This window comes from Schistocerca piceifrons, chromosome 2 (genome assembly GCF_021461385.2).
Source record: "Schistocerca piceifrons isolate TAMUIC-IGC-003096 chromosome 2, iqSchPice1.1, whole genome shotgun sequence".
Taxonomy (NCBI): Eukaryota; Metazoa; Arthropoda; class Insecta; order Orthoptera; family Acrididae; genus Schistocerca; species Schistocerca piceifrons.
In genome coordinates this window covers 853,972,137-853,996,223 of record NC_060139.1, presented here as the reverse complement: position 1 = coordinate 853,996,223, position 24,087 = coordinate 853,972,137, and the positions used below count along the sequence as shown (strand labels likewise).

General features: G+C 40.4%; 1 protein-coding gene across 1 annotated transcript in view; it reads right to left on the bottom strand.

Annotated features, from left to right (window-relative positions):
* Window positions 1-361: 361 nt before the first annotated feature.
* The window catches only part of LOC124777863 (dehydrogenase/reductase SDR family member 11-like), a 48,061-nt gene continuing 24,335 nt past the window's right edge, over window positions 362-24,087 (bottom strand). Inside the window, exons 3-6 of the mRNA XM_047253398.1 lie at window positions 20,603-20,732; window positions 14,216-14,345; window positions 10,882-11,025; window positions 362-483 (exon numbers count right to left, since the gene is read on the bottom strand). Of these exons, the coding sequence (XP_047109354.1) occupies window positions 439-483; window positions 10,882-11,025; window positions 14,216-14,345; window positions 20,603-20,732 (449 nt within the window). The 3' untranslated portion in view covers window positions 362-438. The remainder of the gene's footprint in view (window positions 484-10,881; window positions 11,026-14,215; window positions 14,346-20,602; window positions 20,733-24,087) is intronic.

The window sequence follows — 24,087 nt, the reverse complement described above, 5'->3', positions numbered from 1 at the left end:
TGAGAGGTTCAGCCCATTACACGTTAGTTCCTTTATTTCCTTCGAGTGACATTCATCAGCTATCAGGTATCTCATGCTTACATTTCTCAGACTGTAGCTTGTCGTGGTGTTGGACACTGCGTAGGAAAGGCACTGGGACACACATGGCCAGCTTTCGTGGAGAGACGACCTTCGTGCCCCACCATAAATTATTAAAGCACTACACATTGTCCATCAGCATGACTGTAGTACTTATTGCACGGGGAAGACATTTTATCACATAAAACTAGGAAACGATTTCGTATTGTGTATCAGGCTTGGCAGTGTGCAGGTCATCTTTAGCTAATTTAACGGCTTATATGCACTAAGCAATTAACATACATGCAGTTTAAAAACAGATGTTTTATTAATCTTAAAATCAGAAATTACGGTACACTGAAAGAAACATTTAGTGCAAGTTCATTCGTAGTATTCGCCTGTTGGCCGGATAATCATTTCGTGAACCTAAAACAGATTAAACACATTAATTAGGAGGAGAAGTAGGGAAGAAAATACTGATAGGATATGCTAGTACATTCGGTTTCCATAGCTGCCCTTTTTTTCACTGGCTTACAGAAGGAGTAGTAAACCTTTTTTTAGTTATCTCTGGTAACAGCAAAACTTTTTAACTTCCCACCGGCCGCACAGTAATGGTGATTTATAAAGTAGGGAAGTAACGTTACTTGGTAAAAATTATATATCATACTTACAGAAAGTTACAGAGTATATTTATTACTACTAACATATTACTTTATGTCAAATTTTTATGAAAATCTAATGAAAATGCTTCTAACACACAAATCACCTATTGCCCACCTTGAATGCTGGAACGCCCACTAGTGGGCAGCAGGAGACAAGCTAACTACCACTGACTTATTCTATGACACAGCGTTGGAACGGTGACAGAGGATGACACCAGAAGCTCGTTCTGCTGGTGGGTGGGTATATGCTACAGGATGCTTATGGAGTAAACGTTAAGTTTGCTTTATTGTAGGCACCAGGCAGGGCCGTGGTGGGCGTGTCGGCTGCTTCCGCACGGCGGCTCCCTGCGCCACGTTGCTGACCACCGAAAGTGGTCGGCCGTGCCACGTGGACCTGTCAGACTGAAACCACAGGGCATGACGTCATTCCCGCCGCTATCGTGCACAAAGGGTTCATTTATATCGTTCAAGATTGCTCACTTTATGTTGCAAACCACGACAGGGGCAGACAAGGACGATACGTTAAATTAAAGAAGAGATCAAAATGATTCTGCCAGCAGGCAGCCGAGATTTGTGATTAATCTATATGAGAAAATACAAGTCCGAGAAGATGTATATACCTGAACTTGAACACATCATCAATAACTTTTCTAATACTTGTTTACAAAGGAGATCAAGCACTATGGTGGTTCTTAGTAATGAGTCTCGATTGAACTACTCACATGTAACATATCATAATTGATTAAGTTGTGAGACACTTTTTAACTGAACTTTAGTTAAAATCTGGAATTCAATACACACACCATTAACAACGCAGCATGCGTTGCCGAACATAATGGTAAACCGCGTTTAACATTTTGTCCACAAGATATTAATTTTTTAAATTTATTCTTTATTCATTTGCGTAGTTTCGCCTGTAGGTTAAATAGTACTACACTTAGCCTAATTCTGAGAAGTGTAATGAAAAGAGGACGATAAATCTCATAATAAGATGGCGTCATATACATATTTACTGTAATAAGTTACACCACAGAGGTTATGAAGTGATTTTCAGCACTGCTATCAAACTTTGCATTTATTTCATCTTATATTTTGGACGAACTAATGCACATAAAATTAAGTGTGAGGTTTCAGTTTTGCTTAGGATTTTAGCGCACAGCTAACGCCGCAATTAGATTTTGGATATCATACATGTGTTAAAAGTTGTGAATCAGGCTGCTGAATGTACAACACATTAAGGGGTGTTAAAAGGGTGACGACCATCTCGCAGTCGATCACAGTTTGGTATAAAACTGAAGAGGCAAAAGCTATCTCGGGCTGAGTGGTAGAGCAGCTGCAGACATTTTCGGTGACAAGAGATCTTCTGTATCGTCAGTCGCGACACTTCGTAATATTTCGCACAAGTTTGTTGGGGCTTAGCAATTGGCTAAAATAGCCAAGGTTCTAATTTATTTTTGCCTGTAGTTCAGCAGAAGTTTTATTTTTGCGTCTGAAATTGATTTGGACTCTAAATTTGTGCACTGAGTCTGGAACTCAGTTTGCCACTGTGAGACCCGAATAATTTCTTCAACTGATCAACACTTATATTCAGTGCATTGTATGTCAGTTAGATTCTTATTATATGCGAGGTAGTGTGTTTAGTTTCTGTTAATTTCTAGCTGTGGTTATTGGTTTTACTTTTTCAACTACTCTCTTTCTTATTTTTGTACAATGTGTTCACCAACCACTGTATTGGAGCTCGAGCTTTTTAGAAATCAAGTATTTAGACACTTTTGCCAGCCTATGAATTCATGTATGAATTTTACAGACAATAAAGTTTATTAGGCGAAATGTAATCATTGCAGTGGAGGTACATTATTTAATGTTCGTTGCACCTCCGTTCTACCTTGTGTCATGTATGAATACGGCCCCACAGGCGGCATAAAGTTGGCAACGGAACTGCTTGTTTCCGTCAGACGCCGATACTGGTCGCGCAGCATCTGGCGGGCTAATGGAGCACGCCCATTGAACCACACCTGCAGCAGCGCCGTACTACGGGCGCCCTCTGCCACCGAGATGAAGGACCCCGGCGGCAGCCGCACAGTTTTTTTGCACTTGGAGCCCCTTTTCATCATGACAATACACAGATACCTCCTAGTCACTGCTCCAACACCATCATTTGTGCTTTAGTTCAGAGAACCTCACCCTTGTTGCTCTTGTATAAGCTGAACTCTATTTCTTGCTGCAGTATTTGTAATGAGTCCTCCTATGCTTGGAGAAATACAGTTTAAGTCAACCCACTGTTTACTGTTAATTTGTTCACAACCATTTCTGCTCCTGTCCGTTTTCCCTACAATGGCAGTTACCACACCACCCTGCAACCCACCTCTCCTTACTGTTTTGTACCAAGACAGACACAACAAAACTATCAGTAATTTGTCTCAGTGATTAAGACCTTGGTGGTGAATTTATTAGTTTATTTTATTTAAAATGCATGCAATAATTAGCTGAACGCTTAATGTCATCGCCAGAATAGGCAATGGGGAGCCGCTACTGTCACAAAATGATATCTACAGGGTGAAAAATGTCTCTAAGCGCTATGAGACTTAACATCTGAGGTCATCAGTCCCCTAGACTTAGAACTACTTAAACCTAACTAACCTAGGACATCACACACATCCATGTCCGAGGCAGGATTCGAACCTGCGACCGGAGCAGCAACGCGGTTCCGGACTGATACGCCTAGAATCGCTCGGCCACAGCAGCCGGCTACAGGGTGAGTCACTAGCTTTGCCACCGAGAATAACTCCGAAAGTATGATAGGACCTGAAAAGTTTGTGGGACAAATTTTGCATGGGACAACGGAGGCCATAACATGATGGTGGTTTTTGGTTGCTAGGAGGGTCAACTTCGTTTTTTAAGTGGGATACTGTAGTTCGGTACTCATTTTCTGATAGCGGTTATCGAGACGAGTCCAATGATGTGTAACAGTAAGGTCTTTGAAGGTCAACGAAGGGCACAAAGGTGGCATGAATGTCCATTTACAGAAGATGTTCAAAGTGATGACCATTGGTATCAATGCAGTGCTGCAATCTTCTTATCATGGATTTAGTGGTATTCCTTACCACATCGGCACTTATAGAAGCACCTACTCTGACAATTCTATCTCGCATATCTTCAGGTGTAGTCGGAACGACTTTACAAACAATGTATTTTACGAATCCCCACAAGAAAAAATCCAGAGGCGTCAAGTCTGGCGAACGAACTGGCCACGACACATCTCCTCCGCGTCCAATCCAACGATTTGGGGACTGTCTCTGAAACTCATTTCTAGCCATCAGAGAAAAATATGCCTGACACCCATCTTGTTGATACCACATTCTGTTCCTTGTTCCTAAAGGTATTTTTTCCAATAAGAGACCTAATGTTTCTTGCAGGAATGTGGTGTATTTCCTACCACTAACAGTTCCTTCGATGCAATAGGGGCCTATAATTCTGTCCTCCAGAATCCCACACCATACATTCGCCGACAACGATTTTTGGTGTGCAACTTACGGCATCCAACATGGATTTTCAATTGCCCAATAATGCATGATATGCAAATTAACGTTTCCATCGTTCGTGAATGTAGTCTCATCAGTAAATAAAATCAAATTAATAAACGTGTCAGCCCTCTGAATCTGAAGTTGAGCCCATCTGCAAAATTCAATGCGACACGTACAATCCGTACCAGTTAATTCGTGGTGGAGACTGTTATTTATGATATCTTGATATCATGATATTTATGGCGATGCAGAACACGAACAACACTACTCTGGCTCATGCCAGATTTCCTTGCGATTTGACGCGAACTAATACATGGATATCGAACCACAGTGGCAACAGTACCAATTTCCGTTTCCTCGTTAGTAACTTTCCATTGCCGGATATGTTTCCGATGCGTTAAAGATGCAGTTGTTCTCAATTTATCATTCATATATTTAAATGTACGACGTGTAGGGTGAGTACGTTTCATTGTATAAGTCCCTAGGTCTCACTGAATTTCGTTGGCATTCTCCGTAAATGAGAAGCATATCGACTTGTTCTTCGAAGGAGTATATCATTCACATTCACTTGATTCGACGATACTAGTCTTACTGTTCCTATTAGTGTTGTAATGCGAAACAGTCGAATGATGTTTACATGTCAATGGCACGTTAGATGGATACGCTATATTCGGCGAATATTTACTATTTGCACGATATACGAGAGAGAATTGTCAGATTATGTCCTTCGATAAGTGCCGATGTGGTAAGGAATACCACTCAATCCATGATAAGAAGATTGCAGCACTGCACTGATGCCAATGGTCATCACTTCGAACACCTTCTGTAAATGGACGTTCATGCCACCTCTTTGACCTACGCTGACCTTCAAAGATCTTACTGTTACACATCGTTGGATTCGCCTCGATAGCCGCTATCTGAAAATAAGTACCAAACTATAGCATCCCACTAAAAAAAAAGTGTAACTTCATATCTGTGATGAGACCCCAGCTAGTAACAAAAAACCAACGACATATTATGGCCCCCGTTGTCCCATGCAATGTTTGTTCCGCAAACTTTTCAGCTACTATCATACTTTCTGAGTTATTCTAGGTGGCAATAGTTAGTAACTCACCTTGTATAACAATAAGATGCAAATTTTTTACTTCGTAAGAATAAATTATTTCTTTGTAACTACAAGGAATTTTTTAGTATTTAGTTATATATCGGCCTCACGTGAGTACATGTGAAAGAATATTAAATATAATTGTGTTGTTTTTTTCTGTCCATAATAGGAGCAACACAACTTCTTTACATATAATCTGCGACACTGATAACATTTTCACTGGCGAAGTACGGAGCAAAGTTTCTACTCTTGATTTGGAAAGATTTGTATGGAAAACCGTCATACGTTTTTACATACAAAACATTTTTCACTTGAAAGTTATAATTTGGGAACATTTGTTGTAGGACATAAACTCGTGACAGTTTGTGTCTTGTTTATTTTAAAACTAAGACATCGAGCTCTGTTGTAACAATGTGTGACCAGCGTAAGCTCTGACTTTAACGTTATCATGTCCAAGTGATGGGGTATGCTATACACTTGAAAATAGCTACACAGTACCGGTATTCTAATCCAAATTACGTCAGCTTGTGCAAAAGATTGTTATCACTCATAAATTTTATTCTACTGTGGTTCAAAAAATGGTCAAATGTGTGTGAAATCGTATGGGACTTAACTGCTAAGGTCATCAGTCCCTCAGCTTACACACTACTGAACCTAAATTGTCCTAAGGACAAACACATACACCCATGTCCGAGGGAGGACTCGAACCTCCGCCGGGACGAGCCGCACAGTCCATGACTGCAGCGCCTAAGACCGCTCGGCTAATCCCGCGCGGTTACTGTGGTCCGTAAAGCAAGTAAAACATCACAATATTTCTCAGTTGCGAACCACGAAATACCAATGTGTCGTGGCTTCATGTGGGGTATCATGTGCGAATGTGTCCCAAAGGCGAGCCTGGACAGTACTATGGTAGCTCGGCGCTTGTTTGATCTGTACAGTGATCGAGTGCCAAAGCAGAAACATTGCACGAAGCGCCGTGAATTCTTCGTAGGTTGGTGCTACGCAAGACGTGCTAGACATCTGTGGAATGTAACCCTGCAGTTTTCTCTTTAGTAATTATACAGAAGTGTTTTTTAAGTATTTCTATATGATGGATAGAAGTACTGCAGTTTTATCTTTATTAATTACCCAGAAATGTCTTTTGTGTACTTCTATATGATGAATAGAATCTAAAGATTTGGAAGTTCTTTAGTAGCTAAAGAGAATAAGATCTGTCCACGAAGATGAATTACAAAACAGTCCTAAGACCGATTCATTTGTATTTTTCATGAGTCTGAGAGCCTTACCATGTTAGATTAATGGAGCAGATAGAGAAAAAACAAGAAACAAGTGTTCGTTTTGGCAAGGGATCGCTTAGTAAGTGTTACAAATACTGAACGAACTCCAGAGGCAGTCACTAAGAGAGAGGATTTGTATATCACTGTTCAGATTCCGAGACCGTACGTTCCAAGGTGCGTCGGGGAGCAGATTACATCTCTGTACTTCTCCCAACTCACCAGGACGAAAAAATCTGAGAAAATAGAGCTGATGAGGAGATTTTATCGACGGTCGTTGTCCCAACAAAGCATTCGCGAATGGGAGTATGGACATTGGTTCCAAAATTGCCCTCAATTACGCACCAAAAGGTGATTTGCGTAGAGTAGTATCTACTATTGTATTGGAAACAACAAAGTACACAGTAAGTAGAATTGCAGTGACTGAGCACCAGAGACAACGCCCACGTGTGGACTGGAACGGTGCGTAAAAACAGTACAGGTCAAGTCCGATACCAAGCATGTTCGTCATGGCACGTCACTTAACAGGCGTAATAGGCGACAACAACTTTCACGAAGTGCGAACGATTCAACAGAGAGCGGGTCGCGTTCCTGGAATGTCGGCGGTGGTTGTGCTGGTAGTGAGCGAAGCAGGCGCCAAACGTGAACTGTGCACTTGTAATGATGGCAACGTACGTGTACACTCCGCCATATGGAGTGTAGATCCATACGTAGATACACGTGCAGAAAGTAGAGCAAAATAATTAAACTACGAGAAAAGCAACCAGTGAGACATCAGCACTTTTTGCTTCTCAAGTAGCAAACAAGCGCTACATTATTCACAAACTGCCCTAGTACGTATACCTTCACAAAGGAATTATCCGAATGGGACAATCAAACCATTAAAATTTCAGAAAAATTCGATGACTTATTGAAGAGAAGAACCTAAGAAACTTCACAAATTAAGCAAGTCAATAACGCGTTGGTCCACCTCTGGAGATTATGAAAGCAGTTAATCAGCTTGGTACTGATTGATAGAGCTGTTGGGTTTCCTCCTGTCCAAACGGCGCATTAGATCGTGAAAAAGCCGAGATGGTTGGAGGGTCCTACCAATAACTCTCCAACGTTCCAACTGGCGAGTTATCCGCCGATCTTGGCGGTGGTAAGGTTTGACGAGCACGAAGACAAGCAGTGGAGACTCTCGCTGTATGTGGCTGGGCATTATCTTGCTGAAATGTAAGCCCACGATGGCTTGCCATTGATGGTAACAAAACGGACCATAGAAAATCGTCGACGTATCACTGTGCTGTAAGGTTACCGCGGATGACACTAGAGGGGTCCTACTATGAAAAAAAAAAAAGAAAAACGGCGCCCCAACACGATCGCTCCTGGGGCGTCACTGGACACATCTTCGGCCTGATCTCTCATTGACTGAAGTAGAATCACCTTCCGTGAAGAGTGCCGCTACGATATGATCCCCGACTACCAGCAAAGACATACATGGAGACGACTCGGACAACAATGGGATACCAACCTGGCTATCACCCACCACACAGCTTGACAACCAGGACTGATTGTCTCGGGTCCCATTTCACATCATAGCATGACCCTTCTGATTGTCATCTGCTGTATCTTTACAGCACGGCAGCACGTCTACTCGATTCTAAGCCTCATTTTGTTGCTCTTCCTGTCAAGCCATCCTGGAATTAAATTTCAGAAAGATAATGGCAGCCCGCACAGGGCCAGTAAGGTCACCGGATCTCTCCCCAATTGAGACCGTATAGAGCCGGCCGGGTGGCCGAGCGGTTCTAGGCACTACAGTCTGGAACCGCGCGACCGCTACGGTCGCAGGTTCGAATCCTGCCTCGGGCACGGATGTGTGTGATGTCCTTAGGTTAGTTAGGTTTAAGTAGTTCTACGTTCTAGGGGACTGATGACGTAAGTCCCATAGTGCTCAGAGCCATTTTGAACGTTTAGAACGCTACGGGTGGGCCTTACAACTACATCGGGATTTTCACGATCCAACGCGCCAGTTGGACAGAATTTGGCACGATATCCTTCAGAAGTACATCCAACAACTCTTTCAGTCAACGTAAGCCGAATGACTGTTTTCATAAGGGCTAGGGATGGACCAACGCGTTATTGACTTGCTCAATTTGTGAACCTCGTTCTCTTGAATAAATCATCCAATTGTAATCTTCTATTTACCCGTACATGTAACCACAGCTACCGATTTCCGTCCCATTCTGATAATTCTTTCGTGGTGCCTCGTCATGTCTGCTCTGCAATTCACAGTTAAGTGCCTGGCAGACAGTTCTTCGAACCACCTTCGGATTATCTCTCTTCCAGTCTACTCTCTAAAACAGCTTGGAAAAAATTAATGCTAAAATCTTTCTGTGGGAGCTCTCATTTCTCTTGTCGCACTCCGATGAGAAAGCTGGTGACTGAGATTTGATGAGATGATCCTGCCGCAACGAAAATTCCTCTATTTTAGTTATTGTCACCTCAATTCGCGTATCATGCGCGAGACATTCTCTCTCCTCTTTTGCGACGATACAAAACGATCTGCCCGTCATTGAATTTTTTCGACTTCCTCCGTCAACCCGACCTAGTAAGGTTCTGTAATCGCACAGGACTATTCTAGCAGTGGATGAACACGTGGCTGTTGGCTGTCTCTTTAGTAGACCTGTTGCATCTTCTAAGTGTTCTGCCATTAAAATGCCGTCTTTGGTTCGCCTTCTCCACAATATCATCTAAGTGATCGTTCCACTTTACGGTGTTCGGATCAGTAATACCCTGGCTATTTAGTCGACCTGACACCCTTTATATATTGTGATTTTTTGTGATATATTTTTTTTACCTAAATTCAACGGATTCCTTTTTGTGCTCATGTGAATGACCTCACACGTTTCATTGTTCAGAGACACTTTTCATACCATACGCATAATGTCTCTAAGTCATTTTGCAATTGGTTTTGATCTTCTGATGATTTTACTAGACGGTAAATCACAGCACCATCTGCAAATAATCTAAGCGGGCTACACAGATTGTTTCCTAAATCGTATAAATATATTAGGAACAGTAAAGGGCGTATAACACTATCTTGGAGATCGTCGGATTATCACATCTGTTTACTCGTTGATTTTCCGTCGTTATGTACTTTTACCTTTGTGACAGGAAATCACGAATCCAGTCGCACAACTGAGTTTATACTCAGTAGGCATTCAATTTGAATTGCCACTACGCAACCTCACAAGTTATTACCACTTTTAAATGATCATTGAGTTCTGAAACTATACTCCCTCCTTGAATTTCGGAAAGAGGTTTATAACATGTTTGTCTGAACTTCACTTGTTTTCATTTTTTTGCTAGCACAAGGGGTTGTGTCGACATGGTTGAGCAAGCGAACTGTATCTTTCATATCTCATTATGAACTTCCCGACTAGGACCATTGATGTAACTAGCACCCAGAGCAAACTTCGACGTTATTCCCACTCCATCAACCTATCGACCTTATCCCGTTCTTTGTTTAAATCTCATCGCTGCTCCACCTGTAAATTTGTTTATTGAGATCAACAGAATTTTTCAGTGAAACAAGAGGTACACATTCATCTTTTGCGCAGAAGTGTTCAAAGCATAGAACAAAACGCAGCCCGTCGCAATGTTTGCAACAATAGCTTGATTCATTTTTCTTTGCTTCATTATTGATCAAAGCAAATCTGTATACAGGCGTCTACATAACGTAGAAAGTTAGGTCTTAGGCAACTATTGTCCAACACAATCCTATCCAAATTTCTCGATTATTCCCTTTCATACATTTTTGTTCCATCTCCATTTTAGTGCCTTCAAACCCATTCCTTTCCATTCTTCTTCTTCTTCTGAACCCGTGACATTACCTTATTCCCCTTTCAATGTCATCTTCCCCCGTCCCTCTTCCTTCTGCCCTTATTATTTTCTTTCACGTGCCTCAAAACTATGCGCTCACAAATCAGTGACCAGGGTACGCAGCCATATCCCTACTGCAATAGCGAATGACAACCATCAGAATGGGTTCCGCCTTCTCAAACTGTTGTCAGTGAATTGCTATTGATTTCCCTTGGCTGTCAGTGGAATTCGTTTCCTGCTTAGGTACATATTTATGCAGGTGTGGACGATTAACATCTCCGTAATTACCTGATTTAGAGGTAATTACTACGCTTACTTGATTATTAATAAAATTTAAATGGAAATTTCGCACATTTCTGGAATAAGGTAACTTGCAAAATCAGAAGAAAACTCACCTGAACCCTTGGGGGTTGGGAAAGCATGTAGACAACAGCGTTTGTTAAATCTTCCACTTCCAAGCAGGGCATATTCGCGAAGGTCTTTGAAAACTTTTCAGACTGGGTAAGCACAGGGGTTTTTACGACCCCTGGAGAAATTTGCTGCAAAGAGAGACATTAATTGTTAGTGTTTAATACATGTACAGTGGTACAAGATGATGTCTGTAATTCTGTCTTGGAAATGAAGGAATTTTGTAATGTATTGTCACAAACATTGCAATTTTTCGATAAACGGTATTCTTGATTCTTTTTAAATTAAAGCCAACCTATTTCAGTCACAGAACAACAGTATGGTTTCTTATTATAGCTACCATTGGAAACATACCTTCTTACCAAACCTATATTTGAGCTGAAATCTTTACCTTCTAAACCAGAGTAACATCGACACTTAGTGATATTGACAAAATTATGTCTGAGACGGAGACTCGAAGCCGCCTTTCCCAAGGGAAAGCCAAATATGTGATTTAGAATCACAATATGGCAGACAGTTTTGTTACATACATACTTCTCTACTACTTCTCTGCTACTGTAAAAATATTTTTTCCCCGTTCCTATGCAACATCGTTTGTAAAAATTACAATTAAAAAAACTACGTTGTTTGTTTATTGTGAAGGTGAAACTTATTTTACACCCGATATATTACTTAATTATAGATTACAGTCTATGTAGTGATAAGACCGAGGTTTCGGAACTAGGCGCGTATGTGGATTACAACCTTAATTTATTGTTTATGAAATCTAGAATAAAACTTAATAAATTATACAAAGTTAGGAATATAAGGATAAGGGATCTTCATAATGAAAAGAACCAGAGGTTGTTGAAAATTTCAAAGGTAGCATTCGGCAACAATAGACTGAAACAGGCGAAAGGAAGATGGATTAGCATCATTGCGAAATGAAATAGCTACGGCAGCAGAGAATTATAGAGCCAAATGGTAAGCCTCAGTGTGAAGTTCTTGTATAACACACGAGACACGGGATTTAACTTAGAGGAGAAAATATCAAAATGAAGCAATTGTAGCAGACAAAGGGAATACAGAAGTCTTAAAAAAATAAAAAATGCGAAAGAAAATGCAATATGCCAAAGCAAGAATGGCTGGAGGAGAAATGCAATGCTGTAGTATCATGCATGACTATGGGAACTATAGATGTCGCTTGTTGGAAAATCAGAGACCTTTGGAGCAAAGAGAAGCAGCTGTATAAGTATCAAGAATTAAGATGGCAAGCCCTTACTAAGCAAAGAAGGGAAGGCTGGAGGATGGAAGTACGAGGGGCGTTCAGAAAGTAAGCTCCGATCGGTCGCGAAATGGAAACGACTATGAAAATCCGATAAAGCTTTGCACAGATGTGTTGGGTAGTGTCTCTAGTATAACCCCAGTTAGCATCACGTCGCTCTTCTCATTTCTGAGCTCGCAGTGAGTGCGTAAAGATGTCTAGAAAATAGTGTCTGCCGCCAAGTACGAGGGCCTGGTGAGAAATTTCGCCTGAAGCTATGCAGCCAACATTACATAACTGTCGTGCTGTTTCGTCTTCACGACAATTCTCAGCCGCATTCTGCAGGGGCAATGAAGATGCTCCTGCATCGTTTTCAAATGGAAATGTTAGATTACCCACAATACAGTCCGCAATTGTCTCCCCCTGAGTTTCATCTCTGGTCACATGAACCGCTGTCTTTGAAGACAACATTTTGACACAGACAACGAGGTGTAGGCCAGCGTGGAGAATTGGCGGAAAGCACTGGCGGCTGCCTTCTATGATGAGGCTATTGAAAAGTTGGTACAACGCTATGACAAAAGTCTAAGTCAGAACGGCGACTACGTAGAGAAGTAGCTGAAAGGTGTAGCTAATTGTTACAAGTAAAACATTTCTGATGTTCACTGTGGTTTCAATTTGGCAATCAATCGGAGCTTACTTTCTGAACAGGCCTCGTAATATATAGCTGGGTTGTCTAAGGGAAAAGAACTTGAAGACAATATTTTAGAAAAGGAAATGGAAGTAGGTGAAGATGACGCGGGGAATGCCACATTGTGAGAATAATTTAACAGAGCACTGAAAAACCGAAGTCCAAACAAGGCACCTCGAGAAGACGACACTCTCTCATAATAATTAATGAGATCTTCTGGAGAATATAACAAAACTGTTCCACCTAGTAATGTAGACATATGAGGAAGGTGGAATACTCTCAGCCTTCCAAAAGAATGCAATGATTCCAATGCCAAAGAAGGCAGTAACTGACAGTAGCAAATATTACCGAACCATCATTTCAATAAGTCATCTTTTAAAAATGCGAGTCCAAATTATTTACGGGAGAATGGAAAACCTGGTAGACGCCACTCTCGTGGAAGGTCAGTTTGTGTTTCGGGAAGGTGGAGTAACACGCGTGGCAGTACCGACGTAGCGACATATCCTACAAGACGGCCTGAAGAAAGACAAGTGTACTCATATAGTATTCATAGAATTAGATAAATATTTTGACAACATTTACTAGAATCCACTACCTGAGACTCTGAGAGTAATGGGGATAAAATAAAAGTGGCAAAAGATTATTTACAACTCATGCAGAAGCCAGGTTGCAGTTATAAGAATCGAATGACATGAAAGAGAAGTTAAAAAGGGCCTGTGAAAGAAATGAAGCCAAACTTCAAAGTGAAAGAATAAAAACATTGATGTTTGGCGATGACATCGTAATTCTGTCAGAAACAGTACGGATGAGCAGTAGATGAGTTTTGTTATTTGAGCACCAAAATGACTGACGATTGCCATAGTAGAGAGAATGCAAAATGAGGATTGCCAAAAGTAAGGAAGGCATTTCTGAAAAGCAGATAAGTATTTTCTGAGGGTGCTAAGCTGGGTTATGGCTCTTTATGAAAGCGATACATGTATATTAAACAGTAACAACAGACGCTTTTTAAATGTGGTGATACAGTAGAATGTTGAAGATGGGTGGATCGGATAATTTATAAGGAAGAACAAGTCGGTCTACTTGGGGAAATACGTAATGTATGACATAGGTTGACTAAAAGAACGGAATGATTGATCGGAAACATCCTGGGATACATTATGGAGGAAAGTGTGTGTTGGTAAAAATTGCAGAGGGAGAAAAAAGTTTGACTGCAACAATAGTCCTCAAAAGGATGTTGGTTACAGTAGTTATTCAGAGAGGTGCTCATGTAGCTTAGCTTGGATAACTGCACAGAACCAGTCTTCGGACTGAAAACCGCAATAACAACACATTAATCAAAGGATTTCTTCATAAGTATATGTTACTGACAGGACGAGAAATGTTGTCTTACCCCAACACGAATCTTGCTCTTTTTGGCGACGAGGTCCTTCCTGAGTCCTTCAGCCATAATCCTCACAGCTGTTTTGTTGGCTGAGTGCATCCCGAGGCCATCATTGAAAATCGGTATATGGGCCGCAGTACTGCAAAGGAAAGTCACTCATAAAGCTTTATCCAAGCTCAGGTTGCTCCGTATCAAGTTCCCATTCTATAAACTGCTGTGAAATTAATGGCAGAGCAAAGGAGGGCGGCAAGATTGACTACCAATCTGTCCCTACGTGAGCTGTAATTAATCGAACCTTGTCTTCGCAGTACCTAAGAGAACGATACGTCAGAGGTGCTAGTGTATTCCTAGACTCTTCAACATTGGCTCTTGAAAATTTGTAGCTAGGCTTTCGTGGGACAGTTTGCGTCTGTTTTCACGTGCCCGACAATTCAGCTGTTTCATCGTCCCACCGAGAAACCGAGGTCTGCCACATGCTTTATCTGATGCTGAACCTATGCGATGATTCCTTTTCATATAGCGATAAATTGCTATGTCAAAGCATTTTGAAGAATTGATTATTTCCAGTTGTGACTCATAGTAATTGTGCTCTTAGGACACTTTGTTTGTGCGCTTTGTGAAGTGCACAGTTTTAGATTTTTGAATGTTTAAAGCAAGTAACCGATCTTGGCACGTCTTTGAAACCTTATCAATATCTGTATGGACATTTCTGCAGTTTGTTTTCAGGCAATACTTCACTGCGGATAACTGCCTCATCTGTAGAAAATCTGAATTTATGATAATGTCTGCCATATCATAAATAAATAACACGAATGGCAAGGCTCCTAATACACTTCTCTGGACAGACCTGAAGATACTTCTGCATCTGTCGATGACTCTCTACGCAACATGTTGGAACCTCCATACAAAAAAATCCTTAATCCATTCACAGGCATCGTTTTATACACCATATTAACGACCGTCATAAGTGTTGGTGTGGTACAAAGTAAAATGCTTTCCAGCAGTAAAAATAGCATCTGTCTCGTTACTTCCATCCATGGTTTTCACGATGTCACGTGACAAGTCGTGAATTGGTTTCTCCATTCCGTTCTAGACACCTCGCAACATTTGATCTGAGAACTGTAATGTATTCTTTCCCTCCAGTGTGGATTTCTGTGATTTTATATTTAAGTAAGGAAGTAAAATGTTAACGAAGCAAAGACAAATCACATTGCCAGCAAGGAAAGAAAACATACACTTACGAAAATTTGGAAGAAGGTATTGAACCTTAATCATATTTTATGGTATGAAATGAATTTGTAAGAGATTATTTCTTCATTGATGTGAGTTTTGCTTCAGGCCCATTAGCCTTCGTTGGTATTACAAGAACGTGTCATTGTTGTTAATGTAAAGAAACAGTCTGCACAGTAATAATAATAATAATAATAATAATAATAATTACAACCAGACATCGGTAAAAGTGTATACTGCATGTTCGTCTTATAAATGTCGAAATGTGAAAACGATAGCGCGGTTATGACGATCTATCACTACGTCACAAAACTGACTACTCTCAAGCAGTTTAAAAGGCCAAAAAAATCCACTAAGTATTTCACCTTACGGGAACGATAGGGTAATGCAATCAGTTACCAAAATAAAGTCGTAAATTACTTAAAAGATGTTATTTCACAACAGAATTAATGAAACCGGAATGATACAATTTAACCGTGAGTCTCGAAGAAGAAGAAGAAGAAGAAGAAGAAGGAAAAGGAAAACTGACTGTCACATCTCTTATTTTTACAAGAAAAAATGATCGAAAATTTCATAGATAATTGAGATATCGGAATAAAGTTCATACTCTGAAATATAAATACTGTCGTTGAAACACAAAGATGTGTTAAATATATTCTCAGATTCTACAACACATGGATATCACTAATATTGGACGCTAGTTTTGTGAGTCACCTCTGCTTTGGCCAGTCACGGGTCAGAATTATTGGTTCGAGAGATTTACCATATATCATGCTTAAAAAAGGGCCTGACACAGCTGCAAAATATGTATATAAACTGACTAGGATCCTATCGGTCCCTGGGGCCTTGTCCAGTTTTGACGATTTTTGACTAGTCTGACGATTTTTGACTAGTCTGCGAATATTTCTTTCACACGCAACTTAAAACACTATATCTAGAAACAGTAATCGCTCCTGGATATCTGATGACGGATAAACTCCGAAAGGCTTCATACGAGCAAGAAAGGCATTCCTTGCCTGATGTCTGACTTTTAGCATAGCGACACCGTCATCCTGAATGGATGGTCGCCTGCCTGCTGCGTGACTATTTGTATTACTGAAATTAAAATATTATCGAAAATCTTGGAATTCTTGCGACCGATACCTAGCCGACATCAGTGTCGATAACAGGCAGAAATGGTCGAGATTCTGGATTCACGGAATTGATGGACTGTCTATATAATTAAGTTTGTACGGAACCCTCAGAATGCGAAACCTTATCGCACTTGGCCAGTTGTTTAACCGCGAGGTGACACATTTGGAAACACCTATTACTGTGTCTACAGTAGCGAAACTTTGACCTGCCTGAAGCCCTCCAACTGTTCGTTCACGATCATAAGCACTCAGATGATGTCATTCAGATGTATTGCCGTACCACGGAATGTCGCACTAATCGTTTCCACAAAAACCTTCGCCACACACCGTACTGCACGAACTGTCGAATGCATTCAGAGCGTTCGTACACACTCTTCTCTGGAATTAACACGTCCACATTTCCTGTTGCTATCATTGGTCGGTTGTTCCGTAGCAGCTGTCAGTTGTTCCTTAGCAACTGTCAAACAGCATATTTTTATTTCCTGGAAACTAAGAATATATCCAGAAAAAAACAACAGATCTACTCGACTTGAAATATTATTCTAGCGATCAGCACACAAAGTGGTGATAACTAACTTTCCTAATGTAATCGTCGTCATTCTCGAAGATATTGTGGAATCCGCTATATCGCCGCCATTCAGTGACATAATGAGACACTTAAGAAGCTTGGAGGCACCATCAGGATGAAAGGGCGCATGCACTGATGCAGATTCGTCTTTATACTACACGAATGCACATGACTGCGGCAGAACAATCTGGCGTAAAGGAAACGTACTACTTTGCAACCCCCTCCCCCCCACCCCCACGCCACTCACTGTACAGCCCACATCTTGCGCCTCCGACATCTACACATTTAACACAGGGCGATACGACATTGGGCATTAATCGTTCCACAAGGAAGATTCGAGGAGAGCAACTCTGAACAGTGGAAACTGCATCGCCACTACATGTGTCATTTGGAAAAATGGTTCAAATGGCTCTGAGCACTATGGGACTTAACATCTGAGGTCATCAGTCCCCTAGAACTTAGAACTAATTAAACCTAAGTAACCTAAGGACATCACACACATCCATGCCCGAGGCAGGACTCGAACCTGCGACCGTAGCGGTCGCGCGGTTCCAGACTGACGCGCCTAGAACCGCTCAGCCACACCGGCCGGCGTCATTTTGACAGACTACACCTCTACAGTATATGCAAGGCAATGTCTCGACTCACTGACTCAGTGACTGATCATCACCCAGCCCAAACCACTAAGGATAGAAACTAGAAATTTGCAGACGGTGTTAAACTTGTACTTAAGGCGTCGTTTAAGAAGGGATTTTTCGAAATCTTACCCCTAAGGAGGTGAAACAGACGATGAAAGATTTTATTGAAAACATGGTGCTATTAAGGAAAGCTTGAAGTTAGACTTACTAAAATTGCTATTTGGTTTCTCGGTCAGAAAAAAGAAATACGTGTTTAAACATTTTTGGATAGTTAGCCCCTATTTTTTGAAAATAAATCATTATTAAAGAACTACTGAAGTATTTTTAAAGCTACTTCTACGAAAATTGTTGTTTGACCTCTCGGTTACAATAAAAACATATGTGTTTCAATGTTTTTAGAAATTCAGTCCCTAAGAGGGTGAAACAGGGGGTGGAATGTCTTATGAAAATAATCCAACATGAAAGTATTTTTTAGCTAAACCTATGAAAAATTGTATTTGGGTTCTGTGTTACAAATAAAAAATATATGTGTCACCGCTTTTGCACATATGACCACTTAGTGTGTGACAGGAGATGAAAATTTTTCAGAAACTATTTCGTCACATTAAAAATTTTTTAAAGCTGATTCTATGAAAACTCGTATTTCACTTATCGGTTAGATATAAAGAAATATGTGTTAGAGGATGAATGTTTCTATTGAAATATGAACGCAATAACGTAAAAATCATGATCAACAAAAACCTAGGGCTTAAAGCTGCCAGAATCGTTTTTTGACCGAAAGTACATTCGGAAAAGACCATGGTTCTATGACCTTAATTAGTGTGAAAAGTGTCGAACGTTTTGCAGTCTGTCAGCAAAATAAAACCACGATAAAAGAACACAAAAGCCATATGTGCAGACCATACAGTATACGCGAGCGAAACAGCGGGCGATAAGCTGGTTATTGACAAAATAGTTACGAACACTTCCACATTATTCTCTCTGCAGCTCTCGTACGTTCCCGGCCTTTACTAGATCGTTCCCATACAAACTCAGCATTGTCGAGAAATGTCGTAAAACACTGTTCAGGGGTAAATTTTTAGCAACCATGGTTTAATTTTGCAAGTCACATTGCCTGTAAGTTTTGTTGAAGATACCGATGCATTATGTTTAAACTGCGTTATTAATTTCATCAATTAATAGTTTTAGAGGGTTAATCGTTGACTGTAACATTCTATACCCATGGATCAAAAGTTAATGTTCGGAATCATACTCTTGCTAGTAGATATTTTGAGACTTTTTTTTATTAGTGTTAGCATCATTCAGCAGGCGTTCAAGAGAATTACGGAATAAAATTCCTGATGTCAGGTATCTTTTCTGGTTCCAAAATAATGGAGACCACATGTTGTCACTAGAGTTTCCACTACAGAATGGAAAATTCCCACGACCACTGAGACAGCTCAGACACTAATCAACAGCAATATTCAAAAATATTTAAAAGTTAGCATTGATTAGATCGACTAACACTATTTGAAACTAATTATCGGGCTTCTGCATACGTTTTTCCACGTAATGTATTTATAACTATGTCTTCCACTGTACTGTGCATCCTTGGTGTGTGACGTGCAGCATTAGAACGACATATCTACTACCGTTAACCTCGGAAAAAATGTACAAAAATAATTACTCTTCAGTCAAAGATTTCCTACGATTGCTTTGGAGATGACAAGGTGTCAAGCCATAAAACCCATAGAATCAGGATGAGCTGTGCAGTCTGTTTGTAAAATTAATGCAGTTCACGTGAGTATTCACAAGAAGATAAAAATTTCCCCTGCTGTAGTTTTTAGCTCTGGCAGAGAAGACCAAATAACAGCGTTTAATAACATTTTACAGAAAAAAAATCAAGATAACGAATAGGTGTCAAAAATCTTTATTTCAAGGATAGAAAAGGAAAAACATCGTTTTTTGCAAATGGCTACGTTTTAAAAACCAAGAAGCATGTTCCCATGTTTTGTTTCTGTTTTTGCACTCAACTGTATATATATTTGTTAGACTTACATGTTGCGCATTTCAAGCACTTGACAAGGATGAAATTCTCGGCCTAAATCCACAACGGTTTGGGTGTCTCGATGGGTGTGGTTAAGGAGTCTTCGGACTCCCTGTTGACACGTTAATAAATTTTTTTCATGCTCATTATTAAGAGACGACATATTTTGAAGTTTTAGAACAGTTCTTGCATCTGAGTAAGAAGTCTGAAATTCTAACCACTTGGGAGTGAAATCGAAAGCAATTAAATTTGGCATCAATAAATAGAGCTAAGTCGAAAACAGAAATTTTTTCTTGTATGAAATATCATACTATATAATTGACAACCAAACGCTATGTCCGAATGTATAATGTCACGCATTCGAAAGTCATCTGAGAACAAAGAGTGTAGCAACGTTCATAATCGTTACCGAGACTGCGAACTCATTACGTCAGTAAACATTTGATTTGTGACTACCAAGAATTTTGGGAAACGTAAAGAAGAGAAATAGTATATTTCTAAATGTCAAGAAGGACGTAAAGGACTGATGGAGTGACAGATGTATCACTATTAGAGTTAACTCCACTACAGTCACTAGTGCAGTATCTACTTACGGAACTATTTGTACACGTGTGTGTGTGTGTGTGTGTGTGTGTGTGTGTGTGTGTGTGTGTGGTGTGTATGTGTGGCCGCCTATAGGAGCGTAATTATCTAAGCGCCACCTCGTATGTACTGATTTGTATGTTTGTGTGTGTGTGTGTGTGTGTGTGTGTGTGTGTGTGTGTGTGTTACGAGCGTCGCCACGTAAGCGCTGGCTCTTACCTGCTGATGTGGATGATGAAGCCGTCGTCGACGCCCCTCCTCATCATGTCCTGGACCGCCTCCCTGCTGCAGATGGCCAGGCCAAGCTCGTTCACCTCCATCATCTGTCTCCAATGTTCTGTTTTACCGGCTGTACAAGTCAACAAAGTTGAGCATCAGTCAATATAGTCAGATAACTTAAAGTGCAATTTTGACGCAGCAGTTTCAGAGAAAGAGACAGGTAATAAAAATACATTTCACCTTTCACAGATGACAACATGGGGATTTATGGTTAAAAATAAACCTATCAAAAAAATAAGTTAAAAGGAGACCTGGTACGTGTTGTGCTCGCGTTGAAGTTACATTGATCAATAGTCGTTACCTGAAAGGCTATTTAGAACAGAGATATGCAATTTCTACCTTACATTAACTGTAGTTTCGTTTTGTAGCTTTGAACAACAAAGATGTTTTCGTTAATACGAATGCTTCCACAGTTTTTACTCGATATCTGTACTGTTGATAGACTTTTCAACAACGTAAATGTAATAAAATTAACCTTTAACTCACTACGTGACTTTTGCTAACGTATGTCACAAGGTGGTGGCTCTGGGGTCCCTACGTTTAAATCGATATCTAAGAAGTAGTTCTTCTGAAATTGTTCACTTAAGTCAAGTAACATCTATTTTTACAATTATTTAAGTGTTGTTTAAATACTCATTCAAATTTAATAACACTAAAAAGCTCCTGTAGTATTTTAAATTTTGTCACACAAAACCACTTAGCTTTTTGCATTTTTTTAAACTAGTACACATAAACGAACAGTTAGAGAAGTGACTTTTACATTCCAAAAAATCATATGTCTTCGTACAGAGCAAATTTTCACATAAAACTAAATTCGAGAGTTTAAACTTTCACATGAAAATTACGCTCTATAGATACAAAAAGAAAGTTTACAAAATTGACATTCACTACTGGGATCTACGTTTTTCTTTATCGTCACTCAGGACACATTTTATTCTAACTTACATGTTATGTGTTTTATTGGAGAAATGGAAAGGTCAACATCACATTTGTCCTGAAGTTCTTCCATTGAATGGTTCTCCGCTAGTAGAACTATGATCAGCGCCTCTTGAAAAATGGTCGTCTTTTTCGCCTATTTCTTCATCTAAGTCCCTGACATCTTCCTCCATCCACCGAAAAATAAATTCATTACATTTAGGGTCGTTAAAATTTACGCATTCCTGCGAACACATTTTGTACTATGTTGAAGAAAACAGGGAGGAAGTTCACGAGTCGCGGTCTAGGAGACGTCGACACGTTCCAGCAACACGTGTCAACAACAAATACAGGTATCGATAATGCAACCAACGGAGAAACTTTGTAGGCTTAGCGATTTCGAGAGGGTAGGGAGCGTGTATAAGCATTCTGACAGAAATGACCGTAGAGAAAGAGTTAAAAAATCTCACGCGATCTGAGTGACCTCGCCTTGTGAGTTAGGGGTTAAACCAAATAAACTTATATGCACAATTGCTGGTCCATGGCTTTTCGAATGTTTTAAAACCAACAGGTTGAAAAACTCAGGCAAATTTTAAAATTGCATACGAGATTTTTATCTTTATTGTTACACAGTGTGAAACAGAAGCAACAGTGACCACATTGCGAGTCATCGTTAACAACCCTGTTATGGAGTAACTGCCTTCTCTTCATTACACTAGACTTTTTCTTTTTTTCCTTTTTTTTAAAAAATGAAGCCGCAGCTTCCTTTACACCTTGTGTATCCGTCTCATGAAGTTCTTTCGCCGTACAGTTCCCCAAACTCACTTCTAGTTCCACAAGCATTCCCAGTTCATCACTCCTACTATTAAATGTAGCTACAACATCATAGATCCCTAATTTAGCTGCGCTCATCCCAACAGATGAAAATACAACATGTAGCTGTCAAGGAACTCCTTTCCATGCTGATACATCTTCAGTGTTCCTGCACAATCACAGCTCGAGGCAAAATGCCGAAACCCTCTATTATGCTGTGATACATTTCACTTTCTGTATTCATTTCTCAAAAACTCTTAAACAAAGCACTAGATAGTGTTCTCACTGCACTTGTCTTTCCACAGTTATGATCCACAGTTTCTTGCGTTACATTCCAGAACGTGTTTCTCAATATCAAATATACATTTTTTGGTAAAACCTGTTGTTACCTTTATTTGCATGCTTCTTAAATAATCCTCCGGCTAGCAGTATTCGTTCACCGGAAATCTTCTTACTGCACAATATAAAATGCAAATATTCCAACGAAAGCCGGCGCCTCCCTCTATTATTCTGCGCCCCCCCCCCCCCTACCTTCCCCCAGTGACATGTGCTACCAACTTCGAGGAAGGCTGCACTAGACGATTGGAAAACAGTTGGCTGATTAGATGCGTCCCGATTTCAGACGGTAACAGCTAATGGTAAAGTACGACTGTGGCCCAAACCCCAAGACGCCATGGACCCAAGTTGCCAACAAGGCACTGTGCAAGTTGGTGGTAGCTAGCGTCTGTTTCTCATTCCCATGAACCAAGTTAGGCTGCTTCTCCACCGTTAATATGCTGTCTTATCTCTCAAGAACTGACCAGTAGGTCCTGTCAGTAGGAAAGATGAGAAACAGTCAACGATCACCCCCAGGATTAGCTACTTACCAAGCATTAAACCACAATCAATGACACTAATGGATGAGTGGCAGAATCGCAGTGGTAACAAGGGAGCCCACGGTAGTGATTCACTGAGTGTTCGTCTCCTCCGAATATATGCATTTCTAATAAGTAAAAGATTCGAGTTAAATCAAAGTAGATTCTTCTTGCGTGTCTTCCTCTGTTCTTAACAGCTCAATAGTGTGTGATATCTTATGGGACTTAACTGCTAAGGTCATCCGTTCCTAAGTTTACACACTACTTAACCTAAATTATCCTAAGGACGAACACACACGCCCATGCCCGAGGCTGATCCCGCGCGGCGTTCTTATCATCACCGTGAGTTCTAAACGCAAAACCAGAGTGCGTAAACAGCAGTTATCTGACATTAGGCTTTACCAGCATTCTTTTGAATAATAAGGAAGGCCACAATAAGTTCTTGATTTCAGCCAACGACGGCTTCACGAGTACAAAATAGGGAGACGCCTGAGAAAAAATATCCAGAACATGCGAGTAAATTCACTGAATTTTTTTAGCACCGAGAGCAAAAACTAAAAGGAAACTAAAAGGAAACGCCTGGTTCCTCAAGAAACAGGTATCTGTTCCTAAGTAGGCCCTACGAACTTTTAAGGTGTAGCATACTTGATTGAAAAATTCAAATCACCACGCATTATGACTGAGGAATTACTTCTTCCCGCAGCCGTCAAAATACATGGAGAAAGGTTTGGTGAGAGTCTGAAGTCGGTACCACTCTCAGATGATACCGTGGTCGCCTCCTACATAAAAAATTAATTGCTACCAAGTCTTCATGATAGCCCGACATTCATCGTGCAGTCAGAT